The sequence below is a fragment of the Petaurus breviceps genome, unplaced genomic scaffold (assembly GCF_028583685.1).
Source record: "Petaurus breviceps papuanus isolate PSGF00001 unplaced genomic scaffold, PetGlider_PUasm1.0 37, whole genome shotgun sequence".
Lineage (NCBI taxonomy): Eukaryota > Metazoa > Chordata > Mammalia > Diprotodontia > Petauridae > Petaurus > Petaurus breviceps.
The window spans coordinates 20,329,090-20,345,037 of NW_027186296.1; the positions used below are offsets into that span (position 1 = coordinate 20,329,090).

Consider the following 15,948-nt stretch of genomic DNA (forward strand, 5'->3'; position numbering starts at 1 on the left):
TCTATTGGGTTCGAATTTCCCCCAGGTTCAGAGGCTTTAAGCAAAGGATTAAAAAGAGATGGGATTAGCCACTAAGATCAGTTTCTTTTAAACCCAAGAAGTAGGTTTCAGTGACTGCTTTTGGGTCAAAGGTCCATGGTCACTTGGAGATAAAGCAATCTCATTTTCTTACAAATGTTTGAAACTGTTCTCCCACTGATGCCAGACACTGAAAACAGTATCCACATAGCTTTTACTTGTTAAGCCTACTAGCAGCAGATAATAAAGAAAACTAATGAGCTCAGCCTTCAGATTCATTTAAGGCTCAAGTAAAATGAAAAGTTGTCCCAGGTTTTCAAAGTAGCTGTAGGAAAAGGGTATTAAGACTGGTCTTAATGAATTTACCAAGGTGAAATTTTAACAAACAACATTTATTTTTCTTTTACATATGTATTTCACAGTCTGTACTTCACATCGCTTTCAAAGAAAGGTGCTGCTATGCCATTATATTTTACTATTACTGAACAAGCATTGACATTCTCATTAACGTAATAAGACAATTTGCTGGTTAACATTTAAATACACAGACACCAGTTCCAATATCTCAAGAACATTTTTTGGTTATAACCAAGGAATTACATCAAAATATGACAACATTTGCAAATATATTACAAGCCAATAATATTTAACTCTGCATAGTTTATACAATATGTGGTGGTAATAAATAATATCACCAGTCTCATCAACTATTTGTTAACTGGCCACAAGAAAGCTCAACATTCATTTCAAGTGTGGCATTGTACGCTCCATTGGTGTGATTTTAATATAGCTTTAAAAGTGGTGTCTTTTTTTCTTGGATACAAGAAAAAAGTACTAAACTGGACTAAGAAAACAAGTTTTGGTTCACTTACAAATATTCCATGTTCACATGTTACATTCCTAATGTGAAGTCAAGTATTTAAATAGAAAATCTAGCAGTCAATAAAATGTCAATGTACGAACCAGAAAGAAAACGTTGCATTTAAGTTTGCGTTTATGTGCAGGTTACAGTACTAACCCAGAAACACTAACAGGAAAAACAATTCAGCAGAAAAGAACAGATGGGTCTCTCTCTGCAGTACATGGATTTACTCTGTTCCATATTTAAATGCTCTCCGTTTTTCGTCTGGTGACCTGGAACTCCTAACACCTTCATTAACAAGTTCCTATCCTTCATTAAATAAGAAAACTGCAGGCATGCGTTCAGTCAGTGGCAAGAACTGGAAGAGAAACCTGAATCAGAATCAGTGTTTTAGGATTTCATTTTATCACAGTGCTTTTCACCACTGTGGCCTGTTACTATCTATTGCTTTCTGAATCAGGTTGCTAAATGCCATAAAGAATGCTAACCCTTCACTAAACTAGGTATAATTTTTCAATACATTAAGTCATTACAATACAGTGCATGCACAGCCATCCTACCTGTCTATAGAGAGGCAGGTAATGCTCAAAATAAATCAGCTGCTTTAATCAAATTCGATGTGAACAAAGATTTGCAGTATTTTGTACTGTTTTCAATTTGTCAAAAACAGCTCAGAAAGCACAATTAGTTCTCTTGCTGGATACTACTGCAGCGTTTTAAAAATTGAAAGGTATATATCAAAATAATGCCCAAATCCTTGAGGTTACAGAATGTCAAAAATGCTATTGGGGATGTTAAAAGCATTGGGTAAAACTCTCATCTTCAGGGTGCCATCTGCCCCACAGGAGAAGAGTCGATTGCCCGGAACTATTTCAATCTTCATGACTCCAGCCCCAATATTTCTGAATATGGACTGTTTGGCATGTTCATTTTTAAATGAATGAATTAAGCCATGACCTGTCAATCTCCACACCTATTTGAAAAGAGGGTATAATAAAGTTAGCTGAAGAAACTTTCATTTAAGTTAAGAATTAAGAATTAAATTTAATTAAGAAATTTAAAAAATAGAGATTGTTAATGTTGTTCCAGTCAAGGTTCCCTTCCTCACTTTCCCAACTTCTCCAATTAAATTTCCACATTCCCACACAGTGCAGCCTCTGTAACACTGACATGCCTCTTTCCCAAACAGCTGTACTTAGCAACATCAAAAGTCTTCAGTCACAATCTTATGAAGCTTCAGATCTTTCATTCACATTTAAAATTACACAGAAATTACTGATTTTTTTCAATTCAAAGATCCACCCACTTGATTTATCCTTAGTCTATGTCTTCTGACAATGTAAAATATAGATAAGCAAAAAAAAATTTTCATACAGAAGAAAGAACATAATCAATCAATCAATGCATATTTCTTATAAGCCTACAATGTGCCAGGTGCTACATATGAGGGAGGAATAAGCATGGAGTTTGAGAAGGAGACCAAGTTTGAAAAGAACAGGGCCACTTCCAATAACCACCAAGCTGCCATTACTCTTCACTGGTCTCCCACTCTCTATGCTAAGGCAACAGTGGTAGAGAGAGGAGAAATATGGCCGAGTCGCTCTTATGCTCTGATCCTGGAGGCCAAGGCAAGGTCAGTAGCATCTACTACTTGGGAGAAAGGTTGCCTAGTTCTCTCTGTCCCTTAAAGGCAAATGCCACAGTCTTAGGCAAGGAAAAAAATGACAAAGTGATACATGTTTGTTTGGGGGGTGGGCTGGGTATATGAAGGAGAACTTTTGACTATTGTCTGCTTCTTAAGATGACAACATAGGCTCATCAATAGAGAGTCAGGAACAATTAAAGCAGCACCTAGAAATATAGTGGTATATTTCCACTAAAGGATGACAATCCGTATGTTATTTATTAGATGATTATAAATCCTGAACAATCATGTACAATTCTTAAAGATTAGTACAGTGAACTGTCCTGGGCATAGATGATGGACCCCACCAAGACTAATTAAAATCAAAGGATCAAATGATCAGTAGGTCTCCACTTCCCTGACTCTTGCTCTGGAATTTCTCTTGCTCTACAACTCTCTGGAACCATAGCTGTATTCACTGAGATACAACAAGAGGAAAGGAAGTGAGGGGTATTCCAAGAATCAAGGAGGAAAGAGAGAAAGTTTAGAGAGGTCAGCTAAGGAAGGGATAAGGAATCCTGAGAAAACTGAAGAACAAATGGTCAGGGACTCAGAAAAGAGATGGGGAAGGAAGGGTACAAAACAAGTCAAAGACACAAGCAGCAAAAACTGAGTTTGTCCTGAGGTAAAAGGCTTTGTGAGTGAAGGGCTCTTTATATATAGCTCCTGCTCAGGGCCAACATGGGTCTCCAAGCATCAGCAGGCCGAGCTGGTATGAGTCAGGCAACTCCTGATCCTGGGCTTCTGTTTCCCAACCTCTACTCAAAGAGTTCTTTAGGAAAATCTGCCCACAAATAACTGGGATGTTGTACTAACTCACAAACCGATTTAGAAATTACAAACACATTTAGCAGGTGAAAGTAGGCATACTGCTACCAAATAAACATTCAAGTATCTTCTTAAAATGACTAACCTGTGGAAAACAGTTAAGAGGCCTACTTGCCAACATCACCACAAATAACCTAAAAGAAACTAATTTTGCAACTTAAACATTTTAAACATATGGCCACAAATTAGTGTTTTCTGTAGAAAGTTACCACATTTTGAAAACATTAAATTTGTCCCCAGATTATGTCCAGGATAACATAATCCAATGATTTGTGTTTTCTAAATTATTAATAATAGTTCAAAATTATTTATCACTTTAAGATTTACAAAACACTTCCCAAGCATTATCTGCTTTGATTTGGACAACGAACCTGACACATGGAATTACCTTTATGTTCCCCTCTGCTGACCCTGTAGTGAAGTATTCCTCACAGGGATCCAGAGCCATAGCCTTAACAGCCGAGTCATGGGCCTGGAATGTATGAATTATCTGTCTCTGCCGAATGTCAAATATACAGACCCATCCTTTCCTGCCTCCAGAGATTAAAAGTTGCTGCTTCGGTGCATACTGAAGCACTGTGGCACCATGCTCATGGCAGGTGAAGCCTGAGGAAGAATGCAAACAAATGTTTCAGACCCTAACATTTCTACTGTGAAAAATCTGATGAAGCTTAATATCTATTATTCACATTTCACAGAAACTACTGAATCTCTTTTTTCCAATTCAAAAGCATATATTTTTTTCCCTTGCTTTTTGGAGGGCAATTGGATTTAAGTAACCTGCCCAAGGTCACACGGCTAGGTTTTTTGTTTGTGTGTGTTAAGTGTCTGAGGCCGGATCTAAACTCAGGTCCTCCTGACTCCAGGGCCAGCACTCTACTCACTGTGCCACCCAGCCACCCCTGAGCATATCTTTTTTAAAATAAATTTTTATTCTTTTAAAAAACAAGAAAAATTAAAGAAGAAAAAGTAGGATGCTATAAAATGTTAGGAAAAGCAAAAGATATCTTAAACCCCAAAGTACAAACTGAAGAAAAATCTGTAGGCAGCAGATGTTTTAAAGATGGGGGAAAAGACACCAAAGAGAAAAAGGCCTTCTCGATTCTGAACTACTGCCTCAGATATACTCTCTGTCAATTTCAAAACAATTAGTTCCAAACAATGGATCCTGGCCTTTTTCAGAAATATTTGATCTCCCTGCCATCTACAGAAAGAGCAAGGGAGAGACTGTAAGAACCAATTAGGATATAAACAAATCATCCATCCCACCTTGGTAGACACCAACTTGTAAGGGAAAGGAGAAAAAGTCATTTTTCATTATAAATGAAACTATAAGATAGAAGTTGCAACAAAAGAAAGGTTCTCACTAGGGAGTCAAACAATAGAGTTGGAAGAGTTGGCTTCCATCACTTATCCAAAGGCAACAAGAAACCTAAGTTCATGGGACACCTGGTCTTCTTTCCTTGCAATGCTCATAAGGAGTGTAAGCAAAAAGACTACCATCAAGATTACTGAATCTGATGCATAAATGTCTGCAAACCAAGTTAATGTACACGTAAATAGCTGGTAATTTCAATGTAAAGGTAAACATACATGAAGACAGCAAAAATATGCTGGAAAATACGGTTCAAAATTAAGAAACAAACAAACAAACATTAAAGGTTGAAGGTTTATAAGACTATACAGAAGCTTCACACTTCTTTTATCCAATAGGAGAGTTGGAAGACTATAGAAATGGAAAATAAGGAATATCACAAAAATGAAATTAAATATAACTCAATAAGCAGGAAATGACAAATTACTGATCTGATTTCTGAATCAGTCATCTGTGCTAACAAACCATCAATTTAATAAAGCAAAGATCAAAATCAACATTAAATTAGAAGATAAACATGAGATTATAAGCATGAGATTATCACAAATATTTTAATTGGATGCCACTTCTAACAGTAAGCTTATGACAAAATAAAAAGTTATAAATTTTTTTTAAATTATAAAATAGTGGCAAACTACATGTATTATCTGTTGAAGTCATGGAGTGAAATATGTTAGGAAAAGCAAAAGATATTTTAAACCCCAAAGTACAAACTGAAGAAAAATCTGTAGGCAGCAGATGTTTTAAAGATGGGGGAAAAGACACCAAAGAGAAAAAGGCTCACACCACTCCACATATAATCTTCATGCCACCAACTAAAAAATACCTAATAATAATAATTCAATTTATATGGCACTAAGTTTTTTTAAAAAAACTTTTCTCACAACAATGCTGTGGCACAATATACGTATTATTATCTTTTTTCTTTTTAACAAGGAAAGAAACTGAGGCCTGTTTACTTGCTTATGCTTGTATCACTAGGTTTGACATAGGATTTTAAATCAGGTCTCCAGACCACAAGACCACTACTCTTTGCACTACTCCATACTAATTCTCAGCTCTATTAAAGGTCTATTTTTCTGTATTTTTGATGAGCACAAAACTAGAATACCTTATTTTAGGCAGTCTGATTTTCTGTGGCCATACCTATGTACCACAAGGCATTAATTTTAATAAGACCCTACTAGTTTCAGTTTTTCAGTCATGCAGTGTAAACATTTCTTTACCTTCAAGCCATGAACATACTTCCCAACTTGATTCCCTAATCAAAATTCAAATCGAAATTCAAAATGATATACTTTTCAGTATATCATTAAAGTTTAAGTCTTAAAGTTGACTTTCACTTAAGTTCACTTACCATGAATAAGACTGTTTGCAGGTGATATCAGTGTATCCCAGAGGCATACATTTCTTACAAAAACAAACAAAAACATAAGCATCATCATAGGCAAATACTGTCTTAAAAGTGTCCTCTTGTTTGTAGAAGTTTCCGATGAAACATGTGAATGACTGAATTGTATTACATCTATATATAGAATGTAGGTCACTCTAAGTATCACAACAACTGTAGTATTAACAACAGCAAACAAAATCTGAAAAACTTGGTGATAGATCATTTTTTTCTTACAAGGAAAAAAAAGACATTTCCCCAAAGGCAGCTATACTGTTATTGTAAGACAAGTCTTTCTTTTTTTGTTGCTGATAATTACTCTAGCAGAGGGAAAGCGCTTCACTGAAGCAGACTATCAACTCGTCTGTAACTTTTAGTCTCAGAAAGTTGTCCATGGGACCAAAAGGTATGTAACTTGTCCACTTTCATACAGCCTGTATGTGTCAAAGGCAAGACTTGAGCCCAAGTCTTCCTGACTCCAAGGCTAACCCTCCCAAGAGCCACTAAGATATGAAGACAACTGTTACTATGACTACTTTCTGACAAGAACTGCTTTCTACTAAACTCTACTAACATCCTACTGTGTTTATGGGATGGGAGGGAGGTGAGGAAGGAGGATCTGGGATGACTGACCAACATACCTGCTGTCATTGGACTGTCCAGATGTGGCAACCAGACTTGAAGAGGTAATAAATGCAAAGTCACTTGTGGTTTTACTGTGGCACTGCCAACTCTGCAGGAAACAAGTATGATCTGTTTTAGCTACAGATCTAAAATAGCACTAAATATCAAAATTCTTTAAAACAGAATATGTATACAATTCTACTAGTGACACATCAAGCATAATAGCTACAACATTTTTTTATATTACAGAAAGGAGGAAGTGTCATAAAGACATCTCGCAGTATTTGAGAAATGTGCAATAAAATGGTAACTAAAAGGGATTCATAAACATGCAAAAATCTAGGGCATGCTAGGGGATTACTCCAGTCCAGTGTCACATACCACAGAAACAGTGACCAGTACATTCTTTCTCTCTTTTTGCATGCTTACATGAAACCATGCTTGTCTTAAGTTATAAATGTCTTCACAGGCTGCAAAGCATTAATTAATCCTATGGTTAGACTGGTTTGGCCATTTATTATTATTTTGGTAAGATTCTGGGTGGTAATGCCAGTTGCTTGTGAATTAGTTTCTCAAATGTATTTTCTCTCAAGCTATCACAGGTTCCTTCATTCCTGCTGACTAATCAAAGACATATTCTATCTATGTCTAGTCTAGTCCTCAAGGATGGACATGGCCTATTTAGTCATTTTTATGATTGCTTTATGCCTGGAAGGGCCTAAAATCCTTAAAGAATCCTTCAATCTTAGCGTTCATAAGGGATCTTGCAAGTCACTTAGAGACGATCACCTATTCAGTATCTGTAATATCTTTGACATATGATTAAACAGTCTTTGGGGTGGCTAGATGGTGCAGTGAGTAAAGCGCCGGCCCCATGGTCAGGAGGACCCGAGTTCGGTTCCGGCCTCAGACACTTAACACCCACACAAAAAAACTAGCCATGTAACCTTGGGCAAGTTACTTAACCCCAATTGCCCTCCAAAAGGCAAAATTAAATAAATAAATGAATTAATAAATGAACAAATGAATGAATGAATGATTAAACAGTCTTTGAATACTTATCCTGACAGAGAATTCAGTACCTTACAAGGCAACCTGTTCCATTTTTTGATCATTTTAACTAATGGAATTCACTCATTCAACAAACATTTGTCTTACAGAATTTGTGCTAGGCACTGACATAAGGCATAGTCTAAAACTTCATTAAGTCTACTGATCTGGAAAGGAGATAAGACATAAAGAGAAATGAAAATAAGGCATTAAAAGTTTTTTAAAAAGGAATACGATATGAAATTCAATGGGGAAGGAAATGGCATCAGGGAAAGTTTCATGAAGTAAACAGCATTTGATTTGGATGAGAGAGATACAGATATAGGAGGGAAGGGAAAGGGAGGGAGAGGAGATAGAGAATGAGAGAGAGAGAGAGAGTTTAAAATTTAATTTGAAAGCTAACAGGGGCTAAAGATTTTTTAATGGAGAAATGACATAACTAGATCTATGTGTTAAAAAAAAAAAGATGAAACTCAAAGCAGAATGAAGGATGAACTAGAAAGGAGACAATGAAGTTAGATAGACCTATTAGGAGACTATTGCTATATTTCCATGACAGTGGCAATGAGAGGCTGTAATGGGTAATGAGAATAGAATGGAGGGAAAAAAGGACTCATGCTGAGACATGTTATAGAGATTGAATCAACAAACATGTAACTGGGTATGAAATGTGAAAGAGGGAAAGGATTAAATAATTCTAAGGTTTCAAAAATGGGACACAGGGTAAATGGTGATACCACAGAGAAAAACAATCAAGTCAAAAGACTAGAGAAAGAAAATGGGAGTTTGTCACCTGCAAAAGGTGATATTTAAAGCCACGGGAGTAACCAATGGCAAGAGAGAGAATGTATCTGTAGAGAAAAGAGCACCAAAAACAAACCTTTGGGGAATATCTACGTTAAAGGTTCAGGAAACATAATGGGTCAATAAAGGAAAATAGACAGCAAAGAAGCATCTAAGGAAGCAGAAAAAGAACCAGGAAAAGGTGGTGTCTCTAAAACCAAGGAAAGAGAATATCTAGTTGAAGAGGGTGGCCAACAGTGTCAAAAGCTGCAGAAAGTTAAAAAGGATGAAGACTGAATGTGGGATATTAGATTTAGAGATTAGGATGTCATTAATGATCTCTGAGAGAACAGTTTCAATAGGGTGGTAGTTAAAAAAAAAAGAGTGAAAGTTGAAGAATGAGTAGTAAAGAAGCAGAAACATTAGATTTAGACAATTTTTAAAAGTTTAACAGTGAGCAGGAGAATGAAGAGAGTATGGTAGCCAGGTGGGTAAGAATCAAGGATGTTCTTTAGCTTGAGCTGAAATCTGCCTCCTATAACCTTTACTCATAGTTTCTAATTTGACCCTTTGGAACCCTAAAGATTTAATCACCATTCCAAATAAATAGTCCTTCAATTTTTCTAGATACATTGCGTAAGCACTGAGAGGGAAAGCTTACCTAACAGTTGATAACGACAAGCTTTCCATTTTTGATGATTTACCAAGAAATTAGTAAATTACTATATACCAAATATGGATTAATAAAAACTTAAATTAATATGTTACCAAAATCTGTCATAGTTAAAAGTCAGAGAAAGGAGCCAGGCAACTAACGAAGAGAAAGGAGTCAAGATCAGTATAATATAGTCAAAAGTAGAGGGACAGAATTTTAAGGAGCCAGGGAGAACCCTGTCAAATACAGTAGAAATCCAGAAGACAGAAAACTGAAAGGTTCTTAGATTTGAAAAGGTCTCTAATGAACCTGGACAAAATCATTTCCATAAAACAAAAGGGACAAAAGCCAGATAGGTTGAAGAAGGTTAAAGAAGAAAAAAAACAAAAACAAACAAACAAAAAGAATATGAGAAGGTTAAAGGAAATGGAATGATGAGATAATGAGGACAGGACAATGGGCACCGGTCAGCAAGTCTGTCAGTAAGAGAGAGGCAAGAAATCACTGGAAATATTTAACTAGGGTCCAGACCACTAGTCAGACTGTTGTAAAGGGGATTCCTGCTCAGGCACTGATCAAACTATATGACTTCAGAGATCCTTTCAAGCTCTGAGATTCCATGATACCTATCTATATGCACTCTTAACATGGAAAACCCAAATAAATCCCCAAACAACTACATGATCTGAAGTAAGAAATCAACACTTTCTAATACAGATAAAGCCTGAACAAAAAGTTTATCAAAGAAGAACACAGAATCATGAAATGTTAGAACTAGAGGAGACTTCAGTGATTACCTGGTCCTTTATATGATGATTATGGTAACAGTTTTCCTTTTAAAATGCACTACAGGGGCAGCTAGGTGGTGTAGTGTATACAGCACCGGCCCTGGAGTCAGGACAACCTGAGGTCAAATCTGGCCTCAGACACTTAACACACTTAACACACACACACACACACACACACACACACACACACACACACACTAGCCGTGTGACCTTGGGCAAGTCACTTATTTGTCACAATTGCCCTCCAAAAAAGCAAAAATAAAATAAAATGCATTACAGCTTTACAAGGCAAATTTAAGCAAAGATTTAGCATTTTAAGGTTAACAGGTGCTTTCTTCCCAATAACTGTGGGGGCTATAGTCCTAATATGATCTTAGTAAGGCTCAAAGAGTTTAAGGAATATGTGAGACAGTGCAGAATCAAGGACAAGGCAGAAGGGCACAGAATGAAGCCACTGACCTAATTTAATTTTTGATAGTCACCTGTCAAGCTTTGAAAAAGAGATCAATAGACACAATCAGGAACTGTATCCAGGACAACGTTTCAAAGTAACATCTGTAGCTAGCTCCATGTCTCCTGGATCAGGTTATTCTCTCACTATAAGGGCCTTAACAAACAAAATGTTCCATGAATATGCTGTGGGTATGTTTCACTTTACTTACCAGATAAGGTTTGGGATTGGATACAGTTTGATTTACTTGCCAAATACTTAGAAAACCCTCTCCATCTGCAACGCCACACTGCAAGAATGATAAAACATTAAAAGATCTATATTCTCCAATCCTTTATTCCATTGACTGAAATAATTAGGGGGAAAGTAAGACATACATATTCAACTTTAATAAAATTTTCCTTCATAATTCCATTTTGCTGTCATCTATCTTCCCAAATATCTAAGTTACAATAAATCTCTATCATTCCTAACTGCTTTTCCTCACCCACTGCAAGCTGTCCCACCATTCTGGGTCAACTGGAACTTTAGACTAAGATCTCTTTCAAAAGTCTGACCCTAGCTTAAGAGTAGATACAGTAACATCACCCACCAGAGTGCCCAGGAGCAGGGATGTTTTTTAAATAAAAAGGATTTACTTCCTCTTAATTGATTACCTAACTAAAAGTTCATATGAGACATCATGGATTTATATTTAGTTCTATGAAAAAGCACATGTAGAATGTGAGCCCCCTGAAGGTAGTAATTACTTCATTTTTGCCACTGTATCCAAAAGGAAGGCCCTTAATCAATGCCTCTCAATTGTCATCTCAAGGGCCTGCTATTCCTTTTCAAATTTAGATCCTTACTTTGTGCCATCTGGTGCAATTTTTAGGAAGATTTAGACATTTATCACCAAGAACTGACCTTGTTCCCTTGTGAATTGAAATACATTCTAGTAACTCTTGCATTGCCTGCTTGGCGGAAGCACACCAGCTGTTGCGGTCGAGACCATTCAAACATTCGTACGCTGCCATCCTGAGCTCCTGTCAGATCTGAAACACAGAGAAGGAAATCACTAATGATGAAACAAAAGGTATTTCCAATAAAACAGCTTGTATTCAAATGGTGCTTTATAGTTTACATTTCCACCAGCCACATAAGCCCATTCCCACTTTATAAATGGGCCAAAAAGAGCTCACAAATGTGAGACTCTCCCAAGGAAGCACAGCTAATTAGTGGCAAAGCATGGCCCCACGATCCCATACCTTCTGACTTGGATCTAGGACTTGTGAGTACACCAAAGACCTTCCATTCTGTCTTTGTCAAAGTGAAGAAGACATGTTTACTTGTATTGACTAGATGATAAATAAGAAACTTACAGTACTGATGGACAGGATGTGAAGTCATTCTCTTGACGTTATGAAGATTTCTTTTCATAAGCTTTAAAGGGAACATATTAAGAAATAAATTTGACTTGTGCTCCTCATGAAAAGATGAGCACAAGCTTTTGGACAAATTTTAATCTTGGGAGATTTGTTTCCTCACAATTTACATACAGTATAGAAATCATATGTGTACAAAAAGTGTGGCTAGCATGTGATTTCCACCCTACTATCCCCCTTTAACTCATACAATTTAAAGACATTGTTTTCATGTGGCTCAAAAGCCATTCCCTAGGGGCTACTTCAGGCTTGGCCTGAATAAGCAGTGAAGCCCCTGAGCTCACCAGGGCAAATCTACATCAGACCCACAGCCCCTGCCTACCCTGTTCGCTTTAAAAACATCTTTCCCTTTAACCCCAATTGCTACTCATACTAAGGGAGGAGGAAGAAAAGACTCCTAAATCACAGAATTTCAAGATTTAAATGGGACTTCAGGGCCATCTAGTTCAATTTCCTCCTCAACATAGATATCTCCTCTACATTTTGCCTATACTTGAATACTTCTGGTGACAAGAATCTCACTAGCTTACAAGGCAAATCATTTCATTCTAGGGCAAATGTTTAAGAACTGTTCCTTTGTAGTGAATGAAAATATGCCTCCCAATTACGAGGTGGGAAGTTCTTCTGGAAGCTACAAAGAAGGAGCCTTCTTTTTCACAAGTCCTTCAAATATTTGAAGACAATGATCAGGGTCCCTAAAAAATCTTTTCCTTAACAGAGCTCATCTTCTGTCTTTCAGGATAAATATACCAAGTAAATAGGTTTAGAAACTTTTCCAAAAAGTCAAATCACCACTGATCACACTACCTTTCAAAGTGAGATTATGTAACTTCACAACTGGTATACTGTCAACTATGCAGAGTTTCAGGGTTTTGTTTTGTTTTTTACATAAAGAAAATCCATAAATGATACAAATCTTCACTCACATGAGGCCTTCATGTTATGAGTTATTATTTTCTTTCATGATAGACTGCTCAAGTACAATCTCCTTACAGTCAATATTAGCAAGTTTTGCTAAGGATAAACAACATATGGTAATATTCTTTAGTATGTTATATATAGCACTTTTAGTTTCATTAATGACTTTCTGGTTATAAACAAAAGAGATTAATGATAGATTTAGTGAGCAGGTTTAACTACACAAATATTCCTCAGCTATATTCATGTATGTAAAGATCTTTTCACGAGGTTTTTGAATGCAGAATCATTAAAGGTCATTAAAGCTATGTGCTATAAATGACTTTTGAGGAGCCCTAAATGACAACGGCAACTGATAATAGCAGAGTGTCAGGGTTATAATGTAGGTCACACAAATGACTAAAACATGATAATCTGAAAAAGCTATCATAAGAAACGTGTTAGCCCAGCTAAGTAACAAGAAAGGATTACAGAATCATAGGAGAGGAAGTGTGAAAAAAAAGAGAGAAGGGTAGGGGAAAGAGGAGGGAGGATGATTTGACATGATTCTTATAGGGCTGGTTGAGCCAAAAGTATAAATAATCCCCTAAATGGTATAATTTGGGAAGTATCACAACTAGGACACTGACTCTATAAACCCCATATACAGCTGACTAAAAATTCCTACCATTAACATGAATGACACAGGCAGATTATTCTAAGAGGCGTGAGAAGCGAGGTACTCTTTAAAATAATGTAAAAGTAAAGTAGTTGAATACTTTCTAACTGAAAAAGATAATTATGGGGTACACACTGTTGACAGAATGATACAGCTGTCTGCTCCTTCTCAGTGAAAAAGATAACAAGAAGTGATAAGAAAGAAGAAGGGCCTTTCAAGCTATTAAACAAACCAAAAAAGGCAAAACTAAGGATTTAGCAAAAAGCAGACTAAGAGAAGCAGAGTAATTGTAAGAAATAAATTATAAGAAATAAACTCTTTGTACTATCTTTTAAATATACTATTTGGTTGTGTTTAATATACTATATATAATAGTATATATTGTATAGTATATGTTATATACTATAATATATGGTGTAGTATAGAGTATAGCATATATATATACACTCTATACACATTATAGTATATATACACATTATAGTATATATAGTATACACTATACTACATAGTATAGTATATATTACATATGTAAAAAGTATATATTATATACTATACATATAATAGTATATATAATAATATACTAATGGTTGTTTAATTATTTTTGTACTTTTATTTTTTAAAGGGCATAGAAAATCATGCTACTCTATCTGTTGATTCAACATGCCTAAGACTAAAATCTGGTTTGTCAAACCCCAAGGAAATAACTAAAGCACTATTGTTCACCTGGGGCAATCCTTTCCAACAACAGGTAAAGTGCTTAGGAAAAGATTAACAATCTTTTGAGGGCAGAACTTATAAATTAAATTAAATTATAATGTACAATTATAATTCCTAAACACCTTGAAAGTAGGTGTTGATTCACTTTTGTTTTAATATTCACTGTGCCTGCAGGATCAATTGAATAGGAAGGGATGACACTTAAAAGGTGAAACTGAGAGATGAGAGAGGAATATAATGAGAGAAGATAGGGAGAGGCAGAATGGGGTAAATTATCTCATATAGAAGAGGCAAGGGAAAACTCTTACAAAGGAGGGGAAGAACAGGAAGGCAAAAGGGAGTGGATCAACCTTATTCCCATTGAATTTGGCTTAGAGAGGGAGTGACATACACGCTAAATACAGTATCTAGCCCTACAGGAGAGTGTATGTTGGGGGGAGGGAGAGCAGGTTGGGAGGGAGGGAGGGTAGTTAGAAGCACACACTTTTGAAAAGGGACAGGGTCAAAGTAGAGAACAGAACAAGTGGGGGGCAGGATAGGATGGAGGGAAACATAATTAGTCTTTCACAATATATCCACTATGGAAATGTTTTTCATAGCTACACATGTACAACCTATATTGAATTGCTTATCTTCGCACTAAGGGTGGGTGACAAGGGAGGAAGGGAAAGAATCTGGAACTCAAAGTTTTAAAATCAAATGTTTAAAATATATATATATATATATATATATATATATATTACATGCAACTGGAAAATAAGATATACAGGCACTGAGGTATGAAGATCCATTCTGCCCTACTGGTAAGTTGGAGGGGAAATGGGGGAGGATATAGGAGAGAGCAGAGTGGGGGAGGGGGTATACAGTAGAATCGCTGCTTTGGGGTATTGGGTAGGGGAAAGACAGGGAGAAAATTTGTAACTCAAAATCTTGTGGAAATGAATGATGTAAACTAAAAATAAACATAAAATTTAATTAAAGAAAAAAAATATTCACTGTGCCTGGCACATAGGAGCTATTTAGTAAGTGGTTTCTGATTGATTATTCCTCATAGAGCAGAAGAGAAAAAATCAGAGGCTGTGATAAAGGACAATTAAGTTTCCACTGAGAGTTGGGAAAGGTTATAAAAAGTAGTGGTATAACCCATTTAGAAGAAAGCAGCCTTCTAAGAGAAGGTCCAGAATGGTCAGCATGAAGGCTGAGTAAGGGAATTCTAAGGCTAAGAGAGACAGATGATAATAAAACAAACTAGGTAATGACATAACCCACCTCCCACCCCCCAAAAAAAGAACCTAGTAGGTCAAAGAATAAAGGAGCAACTTTATCTCTACCCCATTTCCCTTTATTATACAATTCCTCCTTTTTTTCTAACCTTCCCATCCTACCCCTTTCATGACAAATTATTGTTCACAACTTAAGGCATCTAAAAGGACCACATTTCAAAGCTAGGCCAAGCTGTGCTAGTGTTAAAATTATATTAGAAGAAATTAATTTAAGTAAGTAGTCATCTAAATAAATTTTGACTGCAAATATATTTCTATAGAGACTCTACACACAAAAGGGCTTTCCATCCAAAGAACAAACATTCTGCACATGAAATTAAATGGAAAACTATTTCTAGCAAGTATAAATATTCCTATATCATAACAATGATATAGCATAAATTACAAATTTTAATACAAAAATATTATTTCATTTAAACTTGTGGTGTCAAAACATTATA

The 15,948-nt window shown here is 36.1% G+C and overlaps 1 protein-coding gene across 2 annotated transcripts in view; it reads right to left on the bottom strand.

Moving 5' to 3' along the window:
- Positions 1-391: 391 nt before the first annotated feature.
- DMXL2 (Dmx like 2) overlaps positions 392-15,948 on the bottom strand; it is a 156,256-nt gene continuing 140,699 nt past the window's right edge. For both annotated transcript variants that reach the window (XM_069098053.1, XM_069098052.1), the window contains 7 exons: positions 11,870-11,930; positions 11,415-11,542; positions 10,720-10,797; positions 6,799-6,890; positions 6,125-6,177; positions 3,781-3,998; positions 392-1,853 (listed from right to left, as the gene is read on the bottom strand). In XM_069098053.1, the coding sequence (XP_068954154.1) occupies positions 1,644-1,853; positions 3,781-3,998; positions 6,125-6,177; positions 6,799-6,890; positions 10,720-10,797; positions 11,415-11,542; positions 11,870-11,930 (840 nt within the window). In that variant the 3' untranslated portion in view covers positions 392-1,643. The remainder of the gene's footprint in view (positions 1,854-3,780; positions 3,999-6,124; positions 6,178-6,798; positions 6,891-10,719; positions 10,798-11,414; positions 11,543-11,869; positions 11,931-15,948) is intronic.